Below are 19224 nucleotides of genomic sequence, written 5' to 3'. Positions count from 1 at the left end.
ATCCGATCCGATCCGATCCAATTTCAAGCGGTTTGGATTGGATTAGATTTGCAGTTTTATAAATTAAAAAAATTAAATATATATAACAAGTCTCAACATCAAATTTTAAATAATCAAATTTTAAATAATCAACAATGACATAACAAGTCTTAACAATATCTTAAAAAGCCAACAATAACATAACAATAGAAATAAAATTATAGATTAGTTAAAATAAATAAATAAATAACATTTTGAACATAAAATATTTATTAAATAATAATAATACATAAATAATATAAAAATGTATAAAAAATTGAACATGTTATAAGTATAATTGTAAATATAATAATAAAATAATAATATTATAGTACATTGTGCGGTTTGAATTTGATTGGATCGGTTATGAAAATTAGATCCGAAATCCGATCCAATCCAGCGATTTGCAAAAAATAGAATCCAATCAAATCCGAATGAATGTGGTTTTAATCGATTTTCAGTTTGAATTAAATTGAATGAACGGTTTAATTTGGATCGGTTTGAATTTGAACACCCCTCCCGCATACTCTTTACGTTCATCAAGAAGATAATGGGTTATGGGTGGACTTCAAATTTAACATTGATCTAAACGGTAGAGTCTAGAGTGTACCTTTGAACCTCCAAATAACTCCACAATATTATTGGATTGAATTTTTAAAAAAATTATCAAAATTTATCTAATACATTGTTCGATTTTAATGATTGATATTAGTGTATACATAATAATTTTGTTTAAAAAAAAATTGTCTCTCCCTTTAAAAACACAAATATTGGAAACAAAAATATAAAGTAACTACATATTTTTGCTTACACATAATTAGTTTGCTTAAAATATTAAGAATTAGTATGTTTTTTATTTTATTTAAAATTAATTTATCTAATATTTTAAAAAATCTATATTTTATTATATATTTTATTATATATTACTAATTTTATAATCAAAATGTAGCACTTGTCACTTTTTTATTTCAATTAAAATCAAATATTTTCTTCTAAAATCAACTTCAAAGAATTCTTCCTTCTTTCTTCTCTTTTTTTTTTTTTATTTCTCTCGTTCCTTCACTTAATCTATCTCTCTTATATATCATTATCAATATATATTATTATCAATGACTAATTACAAATTTGACAATTAAAATATATAACATGATATTTTCTAATTGTATTTGTTACGTTGGGTAACCGGAGATTAATGGGCTGGACTCGCTGGTTGGCCCAATCGTCTGAGGAAGGAAACCTCCGAGCAGGTTTACGCCTAGGGGGCCTCCGTCCGACTTATGTGCACGAGAGAATGGGGGATGGTACCTGCAAAGACACTCCGATGCTTAAGTTAGCAAGGTGTAAGCATGTCTAGAGAGTATTGGGACTTCGAGATACCTGAGGGATGTCAGTGTATTTATAGTGGTGAACCAATAACCACTGTTGGAGTAGATCCTTCTTTTAAAGAGGATTAACTGTCCCTTTATCTTAGGAAAATTGGGATATGGCTCCTGGAAGTGGGTTGAGAGATTCTAGGGGCAGTTACCTATTCGAATAGGTGTTATCTGCCAGTTAATCTGTACTCCCGACTTCCTTATAGTAGGTCGTGATAAGAACCGACTTCTTGAGGGAAGGTCGGTGTAGAGGGAGGGTCAATCATTTGGATTGGGCCTCTCGTTGGGACATGGGCCTTTAGCATTGGGCCAGGGTATGAACAGTGCCCTTACTCGAGTACAATTTCTTTTTAAGAGTTGGGCTCGAGTATTTTGACTTGGGCTTATAACCGACCTGTTGAGGAACCGACGTGATTTTTCGGAACCGATGTGTTTCAAAGTTCCCCAACAGTCGTGTCTAATCAAACGTCGCGTCTGTTAGGGATTTTTGTATTTACACATGGGGAGCGGTTACATTGGTAACGGCGCATCTCATTAATGACTGGCTCCGTTTTTACTATTATGCCCCTAATGTATTTATAAATATTTTTCCTCTCTTTCTTTGTTTCGTTTCTGAAAACTGTTGTATTTGCATTCTCTATCCAAAAGAGACCTATGTTCGAAGGGACTCCTCCTTTCTCCGAGCCACTACCGCTTCCCCCCTTTTTCAAGCAAAGGTTAGTTCTTTTCTCTGTTCTCTCTGTTTTACAAATGCTTTTGTTTGCATGCTTTTCCTTTGAGAGGAGTGTTGACTATAGGCTTAGTGACTCTGTTTCGTTGAGGATCTGACCCCAGGCCCCTTAGAGACCTTGTTTTTTATCCTTTTTTTTTCTTTTTCCTTTGTAGGTTTCGTTATCCTCTTTTATATAGGGAGAAATGTCTTCTCTAGAGTTCCTCGCTTAGTGGGTGGATGTTATGGTTCTTGGAGAAGAACCTTTGGTAGATACTGACTATATCACTGATCTTCGCACGCATCATAGGATTTGTGCTTTTGATGAGGACGAGCCGAAATATGAGCTGATTGCCCCGGGTCTGGAAGACCAGATTTGTTTTGGGAGGGCTTCTGAGGAGGACCCTCATTTCTTTTTCATGTATGAGAGTCTTTTTACTCGACTGGGAGTGTTCTTGCCTTTTTCTGTCTTCGAGATTTCTGTTCTGTACCATTGCCGTGTTGCTCATATTCAACTTCATCCCAACTCTTGGAATTTTTTGAAGGTTTACCAACTTATCAGTCAGGCCTTAGATTTTTCGACCTCTTTGAGGATTTTCTTTTATCTTTTTCATATGACCAAGCCCTTTAGTGGGCAAAATAATAAACAACAGTGGGTATCTTTCCGCGCTATTCAAGGTCGGAGAGTTTTCAATATTTTTGATGAATCCTTTCATGACTTAAAAAAATTCTTTTTTAAAGTTTAAGTTGTAGATGGTCACCACCCCTTTTTTCTGGATGAAAACTTTATTTCCCGTTTCCCTTTATACTGGTCAGAGGCTTCTCCTGTGGAGAAGTATAGTTTGGATGATTTAGATGAGGTTGAAGAGGCTGTTGTGGGGTTCCTCCGAGAAGTTTGGGGGAGAGCCCCTTATCTTGATACGAAAAAATTCCTCCAGGGGTCTCCGACCTTTATTCAGACTCAACTAGGTAGATATGGTTTCTTCTGATTTGGTTCCGATTTGCTTGATTTTGCTCTGACTTCCTTGTAACTTGGTTTTCCTGTCTTTTCCTTTTTCAGAAATGGTGAAGAAAGCTTCTGCCTCCTCTTATAAAAAAGTTCAAGATGCCAAAAAGAGATCTCGGGTGAGGACCACTGGCAATCTTCCTCCTCATCCTCCTCATAATTTGGGGACTTTCTCTCGTCCCCTTGTGGTATCCTCTTCCTCTACTTCTTCTCTTCCTTCTCCTCCTCCACCCCGATCTTCTCTTGAACCCGAAAAGAAGAAGCGAAAGACTTCTGGCTCTTCTTCCGGGGCTACATTCGATGGTCTCCAATTTGTCCGAAACTATATTTTTCCTCATTCATCCATTAATATGGATGATGCTATGGTTCGGAACCATCTGAATGTGATAGTTCAAGGGAGCATCCGGGCGGCTGGGGTGTGTACGAGACTCCTGGATATTTTTTAACATACTCTCCTTAGTTCTTTGGGTTCAGTCCTAAAGGTTGAGGAGCTTGAGGGGAGAATTTCTCTATACTAGGATGAGGAAAAGAAGTTGAAGGAGGAGGTTACCAAGTTGAAAGAGGAGAAGGATCGGATTCGAGAGAGGGAGAAGAAGTTGATGGGCCAGTGTGCCATGGCGGAGGGCCTTAAGGAGAAGGTAGAGCAGAATTATATCAGGCTGTTTACGGAGAACTTAGACCTGAAGAAGGAGCTTTTTGGGTGTCGGGATTCTTTTCAGGATTTGGAGGATTCAATTGCTGAGGGGGCAGAGGAGGCATGGAGGATCTTTAAGGAACAAGTCGGAGTTATCGCCCCCGACTTAGATCTTTCTCCCTTGGACCCTGACAAGATCGTGGTGAATGGCGTAATTGTCTCCCCTCCCCGACCTGAAACGGATTTCGAGTTGAAGACTCGAGGGAAAAGGATAATTGAGTCTCCTCCTCGGGGTGATGCTCCGAGTTCCTCGAAGGTTCCTTCTGAAGGTCCCGACCAGCCTGCTCCGACTCCTTCCGATGATGTTCCGACTCCTCTTCCTGGTCCTGGTGGTGATGGCCCTTCTCCTTCTGGTGGTGGTCTGCCTTCTTCCAACTAAATTATGATGGCTATATGGGGCCCGGCCTGTGGCCCCCCTGTTTTTTAAACAATATTTATATTTTTGTCTCTTTGGTGATGGTGACTTGACATTTCTCGGCCTTTTTTGGCCGTAAACAAAATATTTAAAATACCCTTTTTGGATAAGGGTTTAGGACACTTTTTGTTGCGTGCATTCTTTTTTGTTTGTGTTATTCTTGCAAAAAACCCTTTGAGAAAATCTTTTTCTTGAAAATCTTTTTATCTTGGCTTAGCTGTCTCTTGTTCTAAGTCATTTTTGAACTCGTAGGAACCTGGGACAGTCTGTGCCTTTGATTTTTGATGGATTTTCTTATCTCTTTTGGTTGTTCCTTATACTCAATTTTTTATTTATGGAGTTTCTGTAACTTAGGTTATTTTTGCGATGCATTTCATTCGTCCTCGATTTTTCCGACTTGTAAGTCGACTAGTTTCTGAGTTTTTGATGATCTACTTTTATAACCTCTTTACACCGACTTGTATCTCGCCGTTTTATTCTGACGACCATCTAGGTCGATTCATGGGATTTTCACGCTTTGTCGAGCTTAAGTCGGCGCGTTTCATAGAAAGGGTAAAAAGATAAAAGGAATTTATAAAGAGATTTGGAAAAAGATATTTATTTATTCGCAAAGGTACTTTATTGCTACTAAGGGTTTGTTGATAATTTGCAGTCCCTTAGCCTCCATTTTGATGCCTCGTTAAAAACCCCCCTTCAGAAAAACCCTTTGGGAAAAAAATATGAAGTTGGAAAAAGAGTACATCAGGGAATAGAGTTCGCTCTTAACTATAGTACCTTTTCATATTACAAGCATGCCATGATCTAGGTAGCTCGGTGCCGTTTAAGTCGGTCACCTTATAGTAGCCTTTGCTTAAGACCTCATTAATTTTGTATGGTCCTTTCCAATTGGCAGCTAGCTTTTCATCTCCCGACTTATTGACTCCAATGTCATTTCTGATCAAAACTAAGTCGTCTGGGTTGAAGCTTCTTCGAATGACTTTTTTGTTGTACCTTGTAGTCATCCTTTGCTTTAGTGTCGCTTCTCTTATCTGGGCTTGTTCTCGGATTTCAGGGAGCAGTTTAAGTTCCTCTTTGTGCCCCTGTACGTTCCTGACCTCGTCGTAGAAGATCACCCTTGGACTTTGCACGTTGATTTCTACTGGTATCATGGCTTCCACGCCATAGGCAAGTCGAAAGTAGGGCTGGAAGTGAGCCGAGCTGAGCCGAGCCAGACAAAGCTCAAGCTCAGCTCACAAAAATTGAGCTTGGCTCACGGCTCGGCTCATTAACAATCGAGCCTATTTCTTAAGCTCAAGCTCAGCTCATGGAAAGCTCACGAGCTGGCTCAAATAACTGGAACATAATCTATAGTTCTATATAAAAAATTATAATTTTAATATAACAAAACAAAAAACAATGCATCCATATATTTAACAAACTTAAAACATTACATCTTATAGTTATCAGCTATCAAGTTTTGAATATTTATTTGACAACTTAAATTGGTAATGTAATCTCCATAGAGCTATCTTCAACCTTAGACTTGTTTCTTAGGCCATAAAAAACTCGAAGCCAATCTCCTCCACAAATTAAAGCTTCAACTGTAGTCGGACTTAGTGAGGGTCGAAATGTATCAATTACCCTTCCACCAGCACTAAAAGTTGACTCTGAAGCCACAGTTGAGATTGGAATAGCAAGAACATCAGCTGCCATTCTAGATAATATCCTATATTTTCCACGATTTACCTTCCACCATTCTAAAGCACTGAAGCTAGTTACATCATGTTCTCTTTGAAAATATTTTGGTTCATCCAAGTAAGTCTCTAACTCAGATTTTAAAGCTGGAACTGCTTCTTCATCCTTTACAAAATTTATCATTATTGACCACCCAGTTTGTGAGGAGTTTGAACTTTGCATTGTAGAGTTGATACTACTTTCGCCACTTGCACTCAGTGAAGTTGATCCTTCTTGCTCGTTGGATAGAATGACATACTCTTGATACATTTCTGTCAAGATTTGATGCACCAATGTCATATTTCTTGTAGCTTCTTGCCCATATATCTGCTGAAAGCACATTTTAAGACCTGTCAATTTGCATATGGGATCTAAAACAGTAGCAACAGCCATGAGAAGGTTACATTCACTCCAATATTTATCAAACTTCACTTTCATTTTGGCAGCCATTTCCTTGATGAAAAAAGGTCCACTATTAACAGCTTCATCCAAAATTAATTTAATGCGAAATACCTCAGCAAGATAAAGGTTGGCAGTATGATATTCATTTCCAGATATGATATTGGTTGCACAATTGATCACTTGTAGAACTTCAGCTATTTTTTCAACTTTATCCCATTCTTCGTGGTCAGGAAGATATCTATAATTTGCTCACGATCTTGGAATCGAGGGAAGACTTCCTTAAAGTGCAATGCTGTAGATATCATTTGATAAGTTGAATTCCATCGTGTAGGACAGTAAAGAATCAATTTTCTCCCAGGAAGTTGCAATTGTTGAACAATCTCGGAGAATGTACGCAACCTTGCCTCAGACTGATTGATAAACTTCACATTCTCACGTATATTTTCAATTGTTCCTGCTATTTCCCAATCCATCTTGAACAAGTAAGTTTAAGATGTGTGCACAACATCGCACATGAAACAACTTTTCTCCACAAAGCAATTTTCTATGCCTTGAAATCATGTCCTTCAATGTCCTTAAGCATGAGTCATTATAGGATGCATTATCTACAGATATAGAATAAATCTTTGATTCGATACCCCATTCAATAAGACATTTGAAAATGGCATCTGCAATATCAACACCACGTCAAGGTGGAGGAATATGAACAAAACTAAGAACTCGTTTTTGCAGTATCCAATTTGTATCAATGTAATGACCTGTGATAACCATATACTCAATTTTCTGGTTCTGTGATTTCCACAAATCAGTAGTTAAACTAATTTTATTCACATCTTTTAAACTTGCCTTTAACTTCTTCTTTTCAGCTTCATATACTTTGAGACAATCACTTTTCAGCGTTTTTCTACCAATCTTCTCATAAGCTGTATTATTGCACTTCATCATCAATGAAAAACCAAATTCTTCAACAATGCTGAATGAATGCTCATGCATCATTAACCAATGTGCAGTTACTTCTCTTTGTCTTGCATGATCATACTTTCCACCAGGAGTTACTAACATAGGACCAATGACATTTGGATGCTCTGCTGAATCGCTTTGAGGGAAGTTCAATTTTTTTTGTTTTGCCAACACCATTTTTCTGTAGCCAGGACAATTGTTCTTCAAATGCCTATTCAATTGACTTGTAGCTTTTGAGTCAGTTATAGCATATTTTCTTTTGCAATGAACACATTGATTCTTCACAACCCCATTAGACAATTTTACTTCTTTAAAATGTTGCCAGACAAAGGAGGTTTTCTTCCTTTTATTTTTGTGAATAACACCCTCATCTTCATTGTCTTCTACCTCTTCATCTTCTCCACTTTGATTTTCTCCTTCATTGTTGTCTAATGCTTCTGCTTCAAGTTCCACTTCTATTTCTGGTGATGATATTCCATCAATAGGAAAAAGTAGTTCTTCATTTTGTATATTATTTGCGTTTTCATTTGAAGTAGACACTAACAATTGATTTTCAAGTTCAGAAATTTCCATGATACTGTCAGTAGAAAAATAAATGTGTTGAACAATCAATAGAAAAAGAACTCCAAAGATTAAAAAAAATCAACAAAAAGAGAAAAACAAAAATTGAAAGAACATAAAAAATATAACTTACTTGATAATTGATTCCCAGAAAAAAAAGATCAGACTTCAAAGTAATCGAGTTTTTCAAAGTAAATCGATGAACAAACCAATTTGCTATTTGAGAGAATGAAGTAAATCAACTATTCACTGCAAGTCAAGAGATTTTCTTTTGGAAAAAACTCTTGCTATTCCTCTCTGGTTCTCTCTGTTCATTATCATTGACCAATGACCATTGTGATTTGTGATTTGTGAATTGTGAATATAAAGGTATTCTGTACCGCTATACTATATTTCATGATTTTTATCCCTTTAGGTTTCTTTGTCTTTTGGTTTCTAATTTAATAAAAATCTAAATGAGTAGACCGTATAATTAATTATAATTTCTATTTCCTAAAAATAGAAACTAGGAACTTGATAAAAATTCATTTTGGGAACTCACAATTTTTTTTGTATTGACAAACGAATAAATCAAAAGATATATATAAATTTATATATTATTACTTTAATGTGTATATACAATATTAAAATATAGATGATATATATATATATATATATATATATATATAATCGAACTAGCTCACGAGCTAATGAGCTAAACTTATCCAAACTCAAGCTCGACTCATTTAATTTATGAGCTCAATTCCAAGCTCAAGCTCGGCTCACCGCTCACGAGCTCAGCTTATCGAGCTATTAACGAGTCGAGCTCGAGTTGGCTCATGAGCTGGCTTGACTCACTTCCAGCCCTAGTCGGAAGGGTGTTTCCCCTGTGGCAGACTGAGGTGTCGTCCGATAAGCCCATAGTACTTGGGGGAGTTCTTCGGCCCAGGCTCCTTTTGCATCCTGCAACCTTTTTTTTAGTCCTGCCAGTATAACTTTGTTGGCTGCCTCGGCTTGTCCATTTGCTTGTAGATGTTCTACCGAGGTGAACTGGTGTTTGATCTTCATACTGGCTACTAGGTTTCTGAAGGTTGAGTCGGTGAACTGAGTGCCATTATCCGTGGTGATGGAGTGTGGTACCCCATACCTTGTGATAATATTTTTGTAGAGAAACTTCCGACTTCTCTGGGCAGTAATGGTGGCCAATGGCTCTGCTTCTATCCATTTTGTGAAGTAGTCTACTCCCACAATTAAGTACTTTACTTGTCCTGGAGCTTGGGGAAAGGGTCCTAACAGGTCCAATCCCTATTTAGCAAAAGGCTATAGAGAAATTATACTTATGAGCTCCTCGGGGGGAGCGACATGGAAGTTCATATGCATTTGGCATGGTTGACACCTCTTTACGAACTCGGTGGCATCTTTCTGCAGAGTCGGCCAGTTGAACCCGACTCGGATGATTTTCCTAGTCAGGGACCTTGCTCCGAGATGATTTCCACAGATACCATTGTGGACCTCTTCCAAGACTTCAATCGTCCTTGAGGTCGGGATGCACTTCAACAATGGTGTTGATATCCCTCTTTTGTAAAGGATATTCCTCACCAGAGTGTAGTTTTGTGCTTCCTTCCAGATTTTCTTAGCTTCTTTTTCCTCTTGGGGTAGGATGTCGAACTTTAGATATTCAATCAAGGGGTTCATCCACCCGAGGCCTAATCCGAAAACTTCAAGAACATCTTGCTTGGTCTCTGTTTTTACTACAGAGGGCTTTTGGAGGGTTTCTTGGATCAGGCTTCTATTATTTTCCCCTAGTTTGGTACTTGCTAGCTTGGAGAGGGCGTCTGCTCTGGTGTTGAGATCCCGAGTTATATGCTTGATCTCGGTTTCTGTAAAGTGCCTAAGGTGCTCCAAGGTTTTGTCCAAGTATATTTTCATGTTGGGATCTTTAGCCTAGTACTCTCCACTTATCTGAGAGGTCACCACCTGAGAGTCGCTGTATACTACTACTTTTGTTGCACCGACTTCTTCTGCCAGTTTTAGCCCTACAATCAAGGCTTCATATTCTGCCTGGTTGTTGGAAGCTGGGAATTCAAACTTGAGGGAGACTTCTATTTGGGTTTCCCCTTCGTTGACCAGTATTATACCTGCTCCACTTCCCATTTTGTTAGAGGATCCATCCACGTATAACTCCCACGTGGTGGATTCTTCCTCTTGGTTTCCTACATATTCGGCCATGAAGTCGGTGAGGCACTGGGTTTTTATTACTGTCCGAGTCTCATATTTTAAGTCGAACTCGGATAACTTTATTGCCCATTGAACCATTCTACCCGCAATATCCGTCTTCTGGAGGATTTGCTTCATGGGTTGGTTCTTCTGACCCTTATTGTGTGAGCTTGAAAGTAAGGCCGTAACCTTCGACAAGCTACGATTAAGGCGTACGCAAACTTCTCGAGTTTTTGATACCTTAATTCAGGGCCCTATAGAACTTTGCTGGTGAAGTATACAGGATGCTGTCCGACCTCGTCTTCCCGTATCAGGGCTGATGCTACAGCCTTGTCCGCTACGGACAAATAAAGGACGAGTTCTTCCCCGACTTTAGGTCGGGTCAGAATGGGAGGTCGGCTTAAAAATCTTTTTAACTCCTGAAATGCTTCTTCGCACTCAGGAGTCCATTCAAATTTGCATCCTTTTCTTAGTAAGGAAAAAAGTGGTAGGGATCTTAATGCAGATCCTGCCAAAAACCTGGAGAGGTTGGCAAGTCGTCCGTTCAGTTATTGGACCTCTTTTAAGTAAGTTGGGCTTTTCATTTCTAGGACTGCTTTACACTTGTCGGGATTGGCTTCAATTCCTCTTTGTGTAAGCATAAACCCTAGAAATTTTTCGGCCTCTACTGTGAAGGTGCATTTTGCGGGATTTAACCTCATCCCATGCAACCTTATGGTGTTGAATACTTGTGTGAGGTCTGCCAAGAGGTCGGTCTCATCCTTGGTTTTTACTAGCATGTCATCTACATAGACTTCCATCAGCCCTCCAAGGTGAGATGCAAACACCTTATTCATCAACCTTTGGTATGTGGCACCCGCATTTTTTAAGCCAAACGGCATAACCACATAGCAGTAATTTGCTCTGGGTGTGATGAATGATGTTTTTTCTTTATCTGACTTGTACATCGGGATTTGATTGTATCCCGAGTATGCATCCATGAACGACAAGTACCGATACACTGAGCTGGATTCTACTAGAGTATTAATGCTTGGAAGTGGATATGGGTCTTTGGGACACGCCTTGTTCAGGTCGGTGTAATCGACGCACATCCTCCACTTGCCGTTTTATTTTTTTACCAGCACCACGTTTACTAGCCAGGCCGAATATTTGACCTCTTTGATGAATCCGGCTTCTAAGAGTGCTTACACTTGTTCTTCCACCACTTGAGCCCTTTTGGGTCTGAGCTTCCGTCTTCTTTGTTGGACAGGTCGCGATCCGGGGTAAACTGACAGTTTGTGTGACATGAGTTCGGGGTCTATCCCGGGCATGTCGGAAGCTTTCCAGGCAAAGAGGTCGGAATTTTCTCGTAGGAGTTTTATGAGCCTCTCTTTCAATTCTTCTTTCAAATCGGCTCCTATGTTAGTGTTTTTTCCTTCCTCTTTTCCGACCTGCACCTCCTTAGTTTTTCCCCTAGTTGTGGTCGCAATTCTTCCTTAGCTCTGACTCCTTCGAGCTCGATGGTGTGTACCTCCTTTCCTTTCTCTCTTAGGTTTATGCTTTCATTGTAGCATTTCCTTGCTATTTTCTGGTCTCCCCTGATTGTTGCTATTCCCTTTGGTGTTGGGAATTTCATGCAAAGGTGAGGGGGTGGATACCACTGCTCCGAGCCGGTTTAGGGTAGTTCTGCCTATTAAGGCATTACAAGCTGACCCTAGGTCGATGACTATGAAGTTGATACTCAGAGTTTTGGATTTTTCCCCTTTTTCAAAAGTGGTGTGAAGGGGTATGTATCCCAGTGGTTTTATTGGTGCGTCCCCCAGTTCATACAGGGTGTCAGGGTAGGCTCTCAACTCCTTCTCATCCAACCCCAACTTGTCAAATGCTGGTTTGAAGAGGATGTCGGCGGAGCTTCCCTGATCCACCAGAGTCCTATGAAGATGGGCATTGGCAAGGATCATGGTTATTACTACCGGATCGTCATGTCCAGGTATGACTCCTTGTCCATCTTCTTTGATAAACGAGATAGTGGGAAAGTCGGGAACCTGGCTCCCGACCTGGTAGACTTCCTTCAAATGTCTTTTGCGAGCCGACTTTGTGAGGCCACCTCCCCCGAACCCCCCGGAGATCGTATGTATGTGTCTTTCTGGGGTTTGTGGGGGTGGATCTCTCCGGTCCTCGTCGTCTCGCTTCCTTTTTCCCTGATAGTCCGACCTTTCCATGAGATATTTATCGAGCCGACCTTCTCTGGCCAACTTTTCTATCACATTTTTAAGGTCGTAACAATCATTTTTTGAGTGACCATATAGCTTATGGTACTCACAGTAGTCGCCACGACTTCCTCCTTTTTTGTTTTTGATGGGTCTAGGGGGAGGTAGTCTTTCAGTATGGCAGATTTCCCTGTAGACGTCAACTAGGGAAACTCTCAAGGGAGTATAAGAGTGATATCTCCTAGGCCTTTCAGAACCGACTTCCTCTTTTTTCTTGGGCTCTCTTTCTTTCTCTTTTGTTGAGTTAGGGTGCCCAAGTTGCCAACTCGGTTCTCGTAATCTGGCATTTTTCTCCATGTTGATGTACTTTTTAGCTCGTTCTTGTACATCGCTCAAGGAGGCGGGGTGCCTTTTAGATATGGACTGGGAGAAGGGGCCTTCTTGGAGTCCGTTTACTAGCCCCATGATAACTGCTTCTGTAGGCAGGTCTTGAATCTCCAGGCATGCTTTGTTGAATCTCTCCATGTAGTCCCGTAAAGACTCCCTGACCTCTTGTTTTACCCCTAGGAGGCTCGGTGCATGCTTTACTTTATCCTTCTGGATGGAGAATCGCATTAAGAACTTCCGCGAGAGGTCTTCGAAGCTAGTGACCGATCTTGGAGGGAGGCTGTCGAACCACTTCATTGCTGTTTTCGACAAGGTGGTCGGGAAAGCTTTACAACGAGTAGCATCAGAAGCGTCAGCCAGGTACATCCGGCTTTTGAAGTTACTTAGATGATGCTTTGGATCAGTGGTTCCATCATAGAGGTTCATATCAGGGCTTTTGAAGTTTCTTGGAACTTTTGGCCTCATTATGTCCTCGCTGAACGGATCTTCTCCTCCAGGGGGGAATCTTCTCAATCATTGTGGGAGTTCCGACTTTTGAGAGCGGATTCCAGCCTTAAGAGCTTTTCTTCTAGCTCTTTTCATTGCGCTATCTCATTCCTTAAGTTTCTCTCCGCCTCTCACTGTCGTTCCAATTCCTGCTCCAGTTGTTCCAAACGCCCTTGGTGGCCGTGGAATAGCCCCATGAAGTTGGTTGCATGGGGTTGTCCGTCCTTTCTGGACTCGCGCCCATTAGAAGAGTTTGCCTTTGGGTCCTTTAATCCTGAAGTACCTTCTCTGTTCTGATCGGCGCCACCCTGGTGGGTCGCCATATTCGCATCATTGTTTCCAGCGTCGAGATTCTCTTGCTCAGAATCGGACGCCGTATGACCATCTTCTGGTGAATTGTCCGCCATTACTGGTTGATCTCTCGGTTCCCTGACAACGGCACCAATGTTACGTTGGGTAACCAGAGATTAATGGGCTGGACTCGCTGGTTGGCCCAATCGTCTGAGGAAGGGAACCTCCGAGCAGGTTTACGCCTTGGGGCCTCCGTCCGACTTATGTGCACGAGAGAATGGGGGTGGTACCTGCAAAGATACTCCGATGCTTAAGTTAGCAAGGGTGTAAGCAGGTCTAGAGAGTATTGGGACTTAGAGATACCTGAGGGATGTCAGTGTATTTATAGTGGTGAATCAATAACCACCGTTGGATTAGATCCTCCTTTTAAGGAGGATTAACCGTCTCTTTCTCTTAGGGAAGTTGGGATATGACTCCTGGAAGTGGGTTGAGAGATTCTAGGGGCAGTTACCTATTCGAATAGGTGTTATCTGCCAGTTAATCTGTACTCCCGACTTCCTTAGAGCAGGTCGTGATAAGAACCGACTTCTTGAGGGAAGGTCGATGTAGAGGGAGGGTCAATCCTTTGGATTGGGCCTCTCGTTGGGAGCTGTACCTTTAGCATTGGGTCAGGGTATGAACAGTATTCAAATTAAATTAAAATATTAAAATTGAAATTGAAATATAACTATATTATATATATATATATTATATTACATATTACTAACTAATTTAATAACCAAAATATGTCACATGATACTTTCTTATTAAAATTAAAAGAAATTTTTTTTCAAAATTAATAAACTCCATTTCTACGTTCTCTTATCCACCTTTCTCTCTCTCTCTTTTTATTTCTCTCTACCTTTTTCTTCACTCTATATATAATTTATAATTTATATTTTATAATAATAATTTAAAAAATTAAAATGTATCACTTGATATTTTTATTACAATTAAAATAAATTTTTTCTTTCCAAAATTAACAAACTCCTCTCATTCTTCTTCTTTCTCTTTTTTTCTCTCTCATTCTCTATTTTTATCTATTTTTATATTCTAAAAAATAAAATAAAATTAACAAAATAATAAAATTCAAATAAAAATAATAACATTATTATTATATACATATTTTTTATTTAGTTTTAAAATTTTACTGCTTATCTTTTTAATATATATTTTTATTTCTCTTTCTTCAAATATTTATTACATATAATTTGGAGAGAATACTAATATTGTGATTAAAAGTTAGAATCAAGATTCAATTATTTTTTAAAAATAATTTTAAGTTAATTTTATAACTATCAATATAAACTTTTGGTGCTAATATCTAATTATATTTTTATATACATAGAGAAAAAAATTATTTTTAAATATCAAGCATAAAATTTAATTATTTCTATTTGTGCAACAGACTTAACATCTAATCAAATATAAAAGTATATACGTTAAATTCTTTTAAATTCTAGAAATGAATATTAAAATTAATTATTAATAAAAAATTAAATTCTTTCACCTAAAAATAATAACTAAAAATCATATTATTTGATTTTTTTAATCTACAAAGGCTCTGACCTTTTTAGTCGATAAAAACTTTTGTCTCCTACAATGTTTTTGTAAAAGTAATTTAATTTTATAAATTTTTTGTGTCATAATCTATAATATCAGAACAAAATCGATAAAATTTGAAAAAATTTATATTTCTGTAATGTTATTATGGATAAAAATACTAGTTAAAGATTAATTTATCAGAATTTTTTATTACAAACTAATTTATTTAATAAAAAAAACTGTTACCGACCAATTTGTGATATTATTTGAAAAAAAAAAAGAAAAAGAAAAAACATTGAATTTGCGTATGGTGTGAGTAGCAGTTACAAAGAAGGCTCATCTCTCTCAGTTCCCATATCTCAGATCAGATCTGCTTCGCCCAACTCACACTCTTTCTTCTTCTTCTTCTTCTCGTTGTTTCCGGCGCCATTTTTTCCCTCTCACCAATCTACTACCAGGTTCCTCCTCCTCCTCCTCCTTCTTCACAACTCTTCGAATGACAGATTACGTTGTTTTCTAATTTACATGCGATCCGTAAATTTCTATTGCTTCTCTGATGGATCTCGAATCTACGTTCATTTCGCTCTTTATTTTTGGTGAATTAGGGTTTTATGAGCTTTGGTTCTGTTGAGTCCTTCGTACTTATCGTTCTCTATAACCGAATCAATTAGTTGCATGTAATGTTATTTTTTTGAACCCTTGTGATCGGTTTTTGTAAGAATGTTTATTACTATGCAATATGAAATATGTGGAAATGATTTATGGTGCTTATTGTTTTGTTGTGATAATTGCAGCAAGAATGTACAATAATGTTGGACCGCAACCCGGAATACAGCAGCCTCCGGCGAGTTCGCAACCTAACCCTTTTGGGAGTGCATTCAATGTTGCCGGCTCAGGACTCATTCGAGGTGGATTGGGTGCTTATGGAGGGAAAATATTAGGGTCAAGTTCTGAGTATGTCCAGAGCAATGTAAGTTTCATTCTTCTACCATTGTTCTTTGCAAAGAATTTATTTTACTAGATGTTTGTGGACATGATTTCAACATTATGATGGGAAGAAATAGCGGCGGTTGATCTATATAGTCGACTACATTTAGCTAAACATGATGTTGTTGAAGCTTATTCATTTGATTATGTATCATCTCTAAGTGGTTGATCTAATGTATGTAGTGCTTATCTGTTGATTTTCAGAGTCGATGTGTAATTGGCACTTTAATGTGTAGAGTTCTCAGTTTAGTTTCATACTTTCATGAAAGTTTGAGATTCTTTTTTATTTGCTTTTACAGTCTATTTCATATGTGTCTTATGTTCTCACTTTCAGTTTTGAAGGATAAACCAAAAATAAATAAATAATTAGCATTATATACCTTGATTTTCTATCTCTGCTTACTTTAACTATAGATACTCTCTAAAGATGTGGATTCAATGTTTATGTATTTTATTAAATGGCAGATAAGTCGATACTTTTCTGACCCTCAATACTACTTTCAAGTTAATGACCATTATGTCAAGAACAAATTGAAGGTGGTTTTGTTTCCATTCCTGCATCGGGTAAGCAGTAATGTCACTCCCTCCTGCATCTTTCCTTGGGTTTCCATTTTATTATCCTATTTCATGTACTTGTTGGTTATATTGTTGTTTTCTTTTCCTTGTTCAGGGTCATTGGACTAGAATTACTGAACCAGTTGGTGGCAGGCTGTCCTATAAACCACCAATTTATGACATAAACGCGCCAGATCTATACATTCCATTAATGGCATTCGGTACCTATGTTGTTCTTGCGGGCCTCTCATTGGGTCTTCATGGAAAGTACGTGAATCTTCTCTTCCTTGCTTTCATTTTCATGCTAGAGTATTCAGTATTGGCATGCTCTATTAGTATCAAGTTTGGGTTAACTATGATGCTATATTACCTGATTGTGTAAAATATCATGTCTTTTATATTGCAATTATTTTCTCTATGTTGCATAATAAATAGTACTCCTGGGAAGAAAAGTGCAAGCATAGCTTAAGATGCATTGTTTTTACATTAAACTTTCGTGGTTATACTATGACAGCAGTTCCGGAGGTTGCATTTTCAGAACCAATTTTACCAAAATATCAGCTAATGCCTAATGTGCTATTGTAGATAGGGATAATTTTAAATGATCAATCTACTTCCCTCCTTTAGGCTTTAATGTCTCAACCATGTATTATGAATTTAATTGCTCTATTTTAAAGTGTTGGTAAATGATTATGTGAAAAGGATCTGTGTGTTGTGTGGTATAATGTGGCAGGGAAGGAAGTACAATACCTCTTATGTGGTGGTGCAATGAAACAGATGATGCTCTAAGTTATATTGAAAGTGCTTAACATTAGAAATTTTCTTCATTGCAAATAACTTCGGCATATCAGTGTATAATGTGTTGTAGTTTCTAGGTGTCATGACTTTTTTTCCCTTCTTCCAGTTATGTTTGAAGTACTAAAATTGTTTTTCCTAAGTCGAAAATTTATTAATATGTTTCAGTCTAACATTCCGTAAGAACTTAATTGGAAGCATTAGAAGTCTTGAGCTTCTTAGATGTTACAGAGATTGTGAATTCTATTTTCATGATTTTTATTTAGAATTTTTTCACGATTGTGCTATGATTTGTTACACTGAGAATTTAGTTTAGTCTGTATAACTCATTTTTGTTCACTCTCTAGCTTCTCTCCATGTTTTCTCAAAGTTTCTTAATGGTACTGTATAATATTTATGTCCAGGTTTAGTCCAGAAGCTTTGAACTTGTTATTCATCAAGGGATTGCTTGGTTGGTTTATGCAAGCTTCACTGCTAAAAGTAACATTACTTTCATTGGGCAGTGGGGAAGCGCCACTGCTAGACATTATAGCATATGCTGGTTATACTTTCACCGGTATATGTTTGGCCGTTCTTGGAAGAATAATATTGGGTTACTCTTACTACTTTTTGATGCCGTGGACCTGCTTATGCATGGGAGTATTCTTGGTGAAAACAATGAAGAGAGTCCTTTTCGCAGAGGTGAGAAGTTATGATTCAAGCAGACACCACTATCTCTTGCTGTTTATTGCTTTGGTCCAGTTTCCATTGTTCACATGGCTTGGCAACATTACAATCAACTGGCTTTTGTAGTGGGAATAGATTAACTGTACTTAGAAGCAATTCTTAGTGATAATATTCTTTGGTTGTTGATGCTGGAGAATTGTAATATATGGGCTTTTTTGTTTCCCCATTGTTTGTTTGGTTGGGGATTAAACCTTAACAGAAATGCATAATTACAGGCCTTCTCTTCTCCACATTTATGCTTATTCTTTTTGGTACTTATCAATAGAAAGTTGAAACATCATTCTTTTATAAAATTATTATGTATGCCATTGTGAAAACACACTGAAGTTTGATTTTGTAGTTGTAAACCTTGTTCACTTTTCATCTAATCAGCCAATATCATACATTGTTCTGTTCTGTTTGGCTTAGAGCTTTCCATGTGTCTAAGCAACTTTACCATAAAAAACAGCAAAGGGTGCAATGTGATTCTTAGTTTGTGAACAGAAGTAAAGAGAGAGATACGAGCAAAAAATGAGTACGGTGGTTATATATGTTTATTATTGGGTAAATACCCTATCTGGCCTTGACCTTTTTTCTGTGAGATATAGCGCATTTTAATTAAAGGCCTTTTTTCTGTGAGATATAGCGCATTTTAATTATTCTTAAATTTCAACTAGCCCCCACCCATTAAGGAAAATGGACAAATCAACCCCTGTTATCGGATGACAATGACAAAAGGTTGCTGCTGACGTGTTAGGTAACAGTGTCATGTGTCACCTCCAAATGGCTGTAGGGACTAAAAACCCTCCTCCCTACCCCTTCTTCTTCCTCCTTGTTCATCTCTTCATTTGTTCAGTTCACTGGAAGCAGTTGAGAACAAAGAGAGAAATGATGTCGTGCCTCAACATCTCCACCAACGTCTCTCTCAACGGCGTCGACACCTCCTCCATCATCTTCGAAGCCACCTCCATCGTCGCCAATCTCATCGGAAAATCCGAAGTCATTAGCTTCTTCTTCATTTACAATTTCTAGATTTATTTTTTGTTATTGAACAAATAAAAATTTGAATTTTTATGCGTATGACGTGATATATTATATAAATGGTTCCTAATTTTTACCTGCTTAAAACTCCTATGGATTATTAGGTATTTTAGGTTTATATTTTTTTGTGATGGTGGTAGAAGGTTTTGAATGGTGA

General features: G+C 38.0%; 2 protein-coding genes across 2 annotated transcripts; one reads left to right on the top strand and one right to left on the bottom strand.

Moving 5' to 3' along the window:
- Nucleotides 1-5691: 5691 nt before the first annotated feature.
- Nucleotides 5692-6803, bottom strand: LOC148582019 (zinc finger BED domain-containing protein RICESLEEPER 2-like). The gene is made up of 2 exons (XM_088495045.1): nt 6730-6803; nt 5692-6568 (listed from the first exon to the last, which is right to left on the bottom strand). Exons 1-2 carry the CDS (start codon nt 6801-6803, stop codon nt 5692-5694), a joined length of 951 nt encoding a protein of 316 aa, XP_088351171.1.
- Nucleotides 6804-15240: 8437 nt separating this feature from the next.
- Nucleotides 15241-18340, top strand: LOC107624148 (uncharacterized). Its single transcript, XM_088485342.1, has 5 exons — nt 15241-15442; nt 15779-15954; nt 16437-16535; nt 16642-16793; nt 17726-18340. The coding sequence occupies exons 2-5, from the start codon at nt 15784-15786 to the stop codon at nt 18111-18113; spliced, it is 810 nt and encodes a 269-aa protein (XP_088341468.1). The 5' UTR covers nt 15241-15442; nt 15779-15783; the 3' UTR covers nt 18114-18340.
- Nucleotides 18341-19224: the final 884 nt, after the last annotated feature.

Source organism: Arachis ipaensis, chromosome B10 (genome assembly GCF_059453495.1).
Source record: "Arachis ipaensis isolate K30076 ecotype BB chromosome B10, ASM5945349v1, whole genome shotgun sequence".
In the NCBI taxonomy this organism is placed as follows: Eukaryota; Viridiplantae; Streptophyta; class Magnoliopsida; order Fabales; family Fabaceae; genus Arachis; species Arachis ipaensis.
This window is presented reverse-complemented; position numbering and strand designations above follow the sequence as displayed.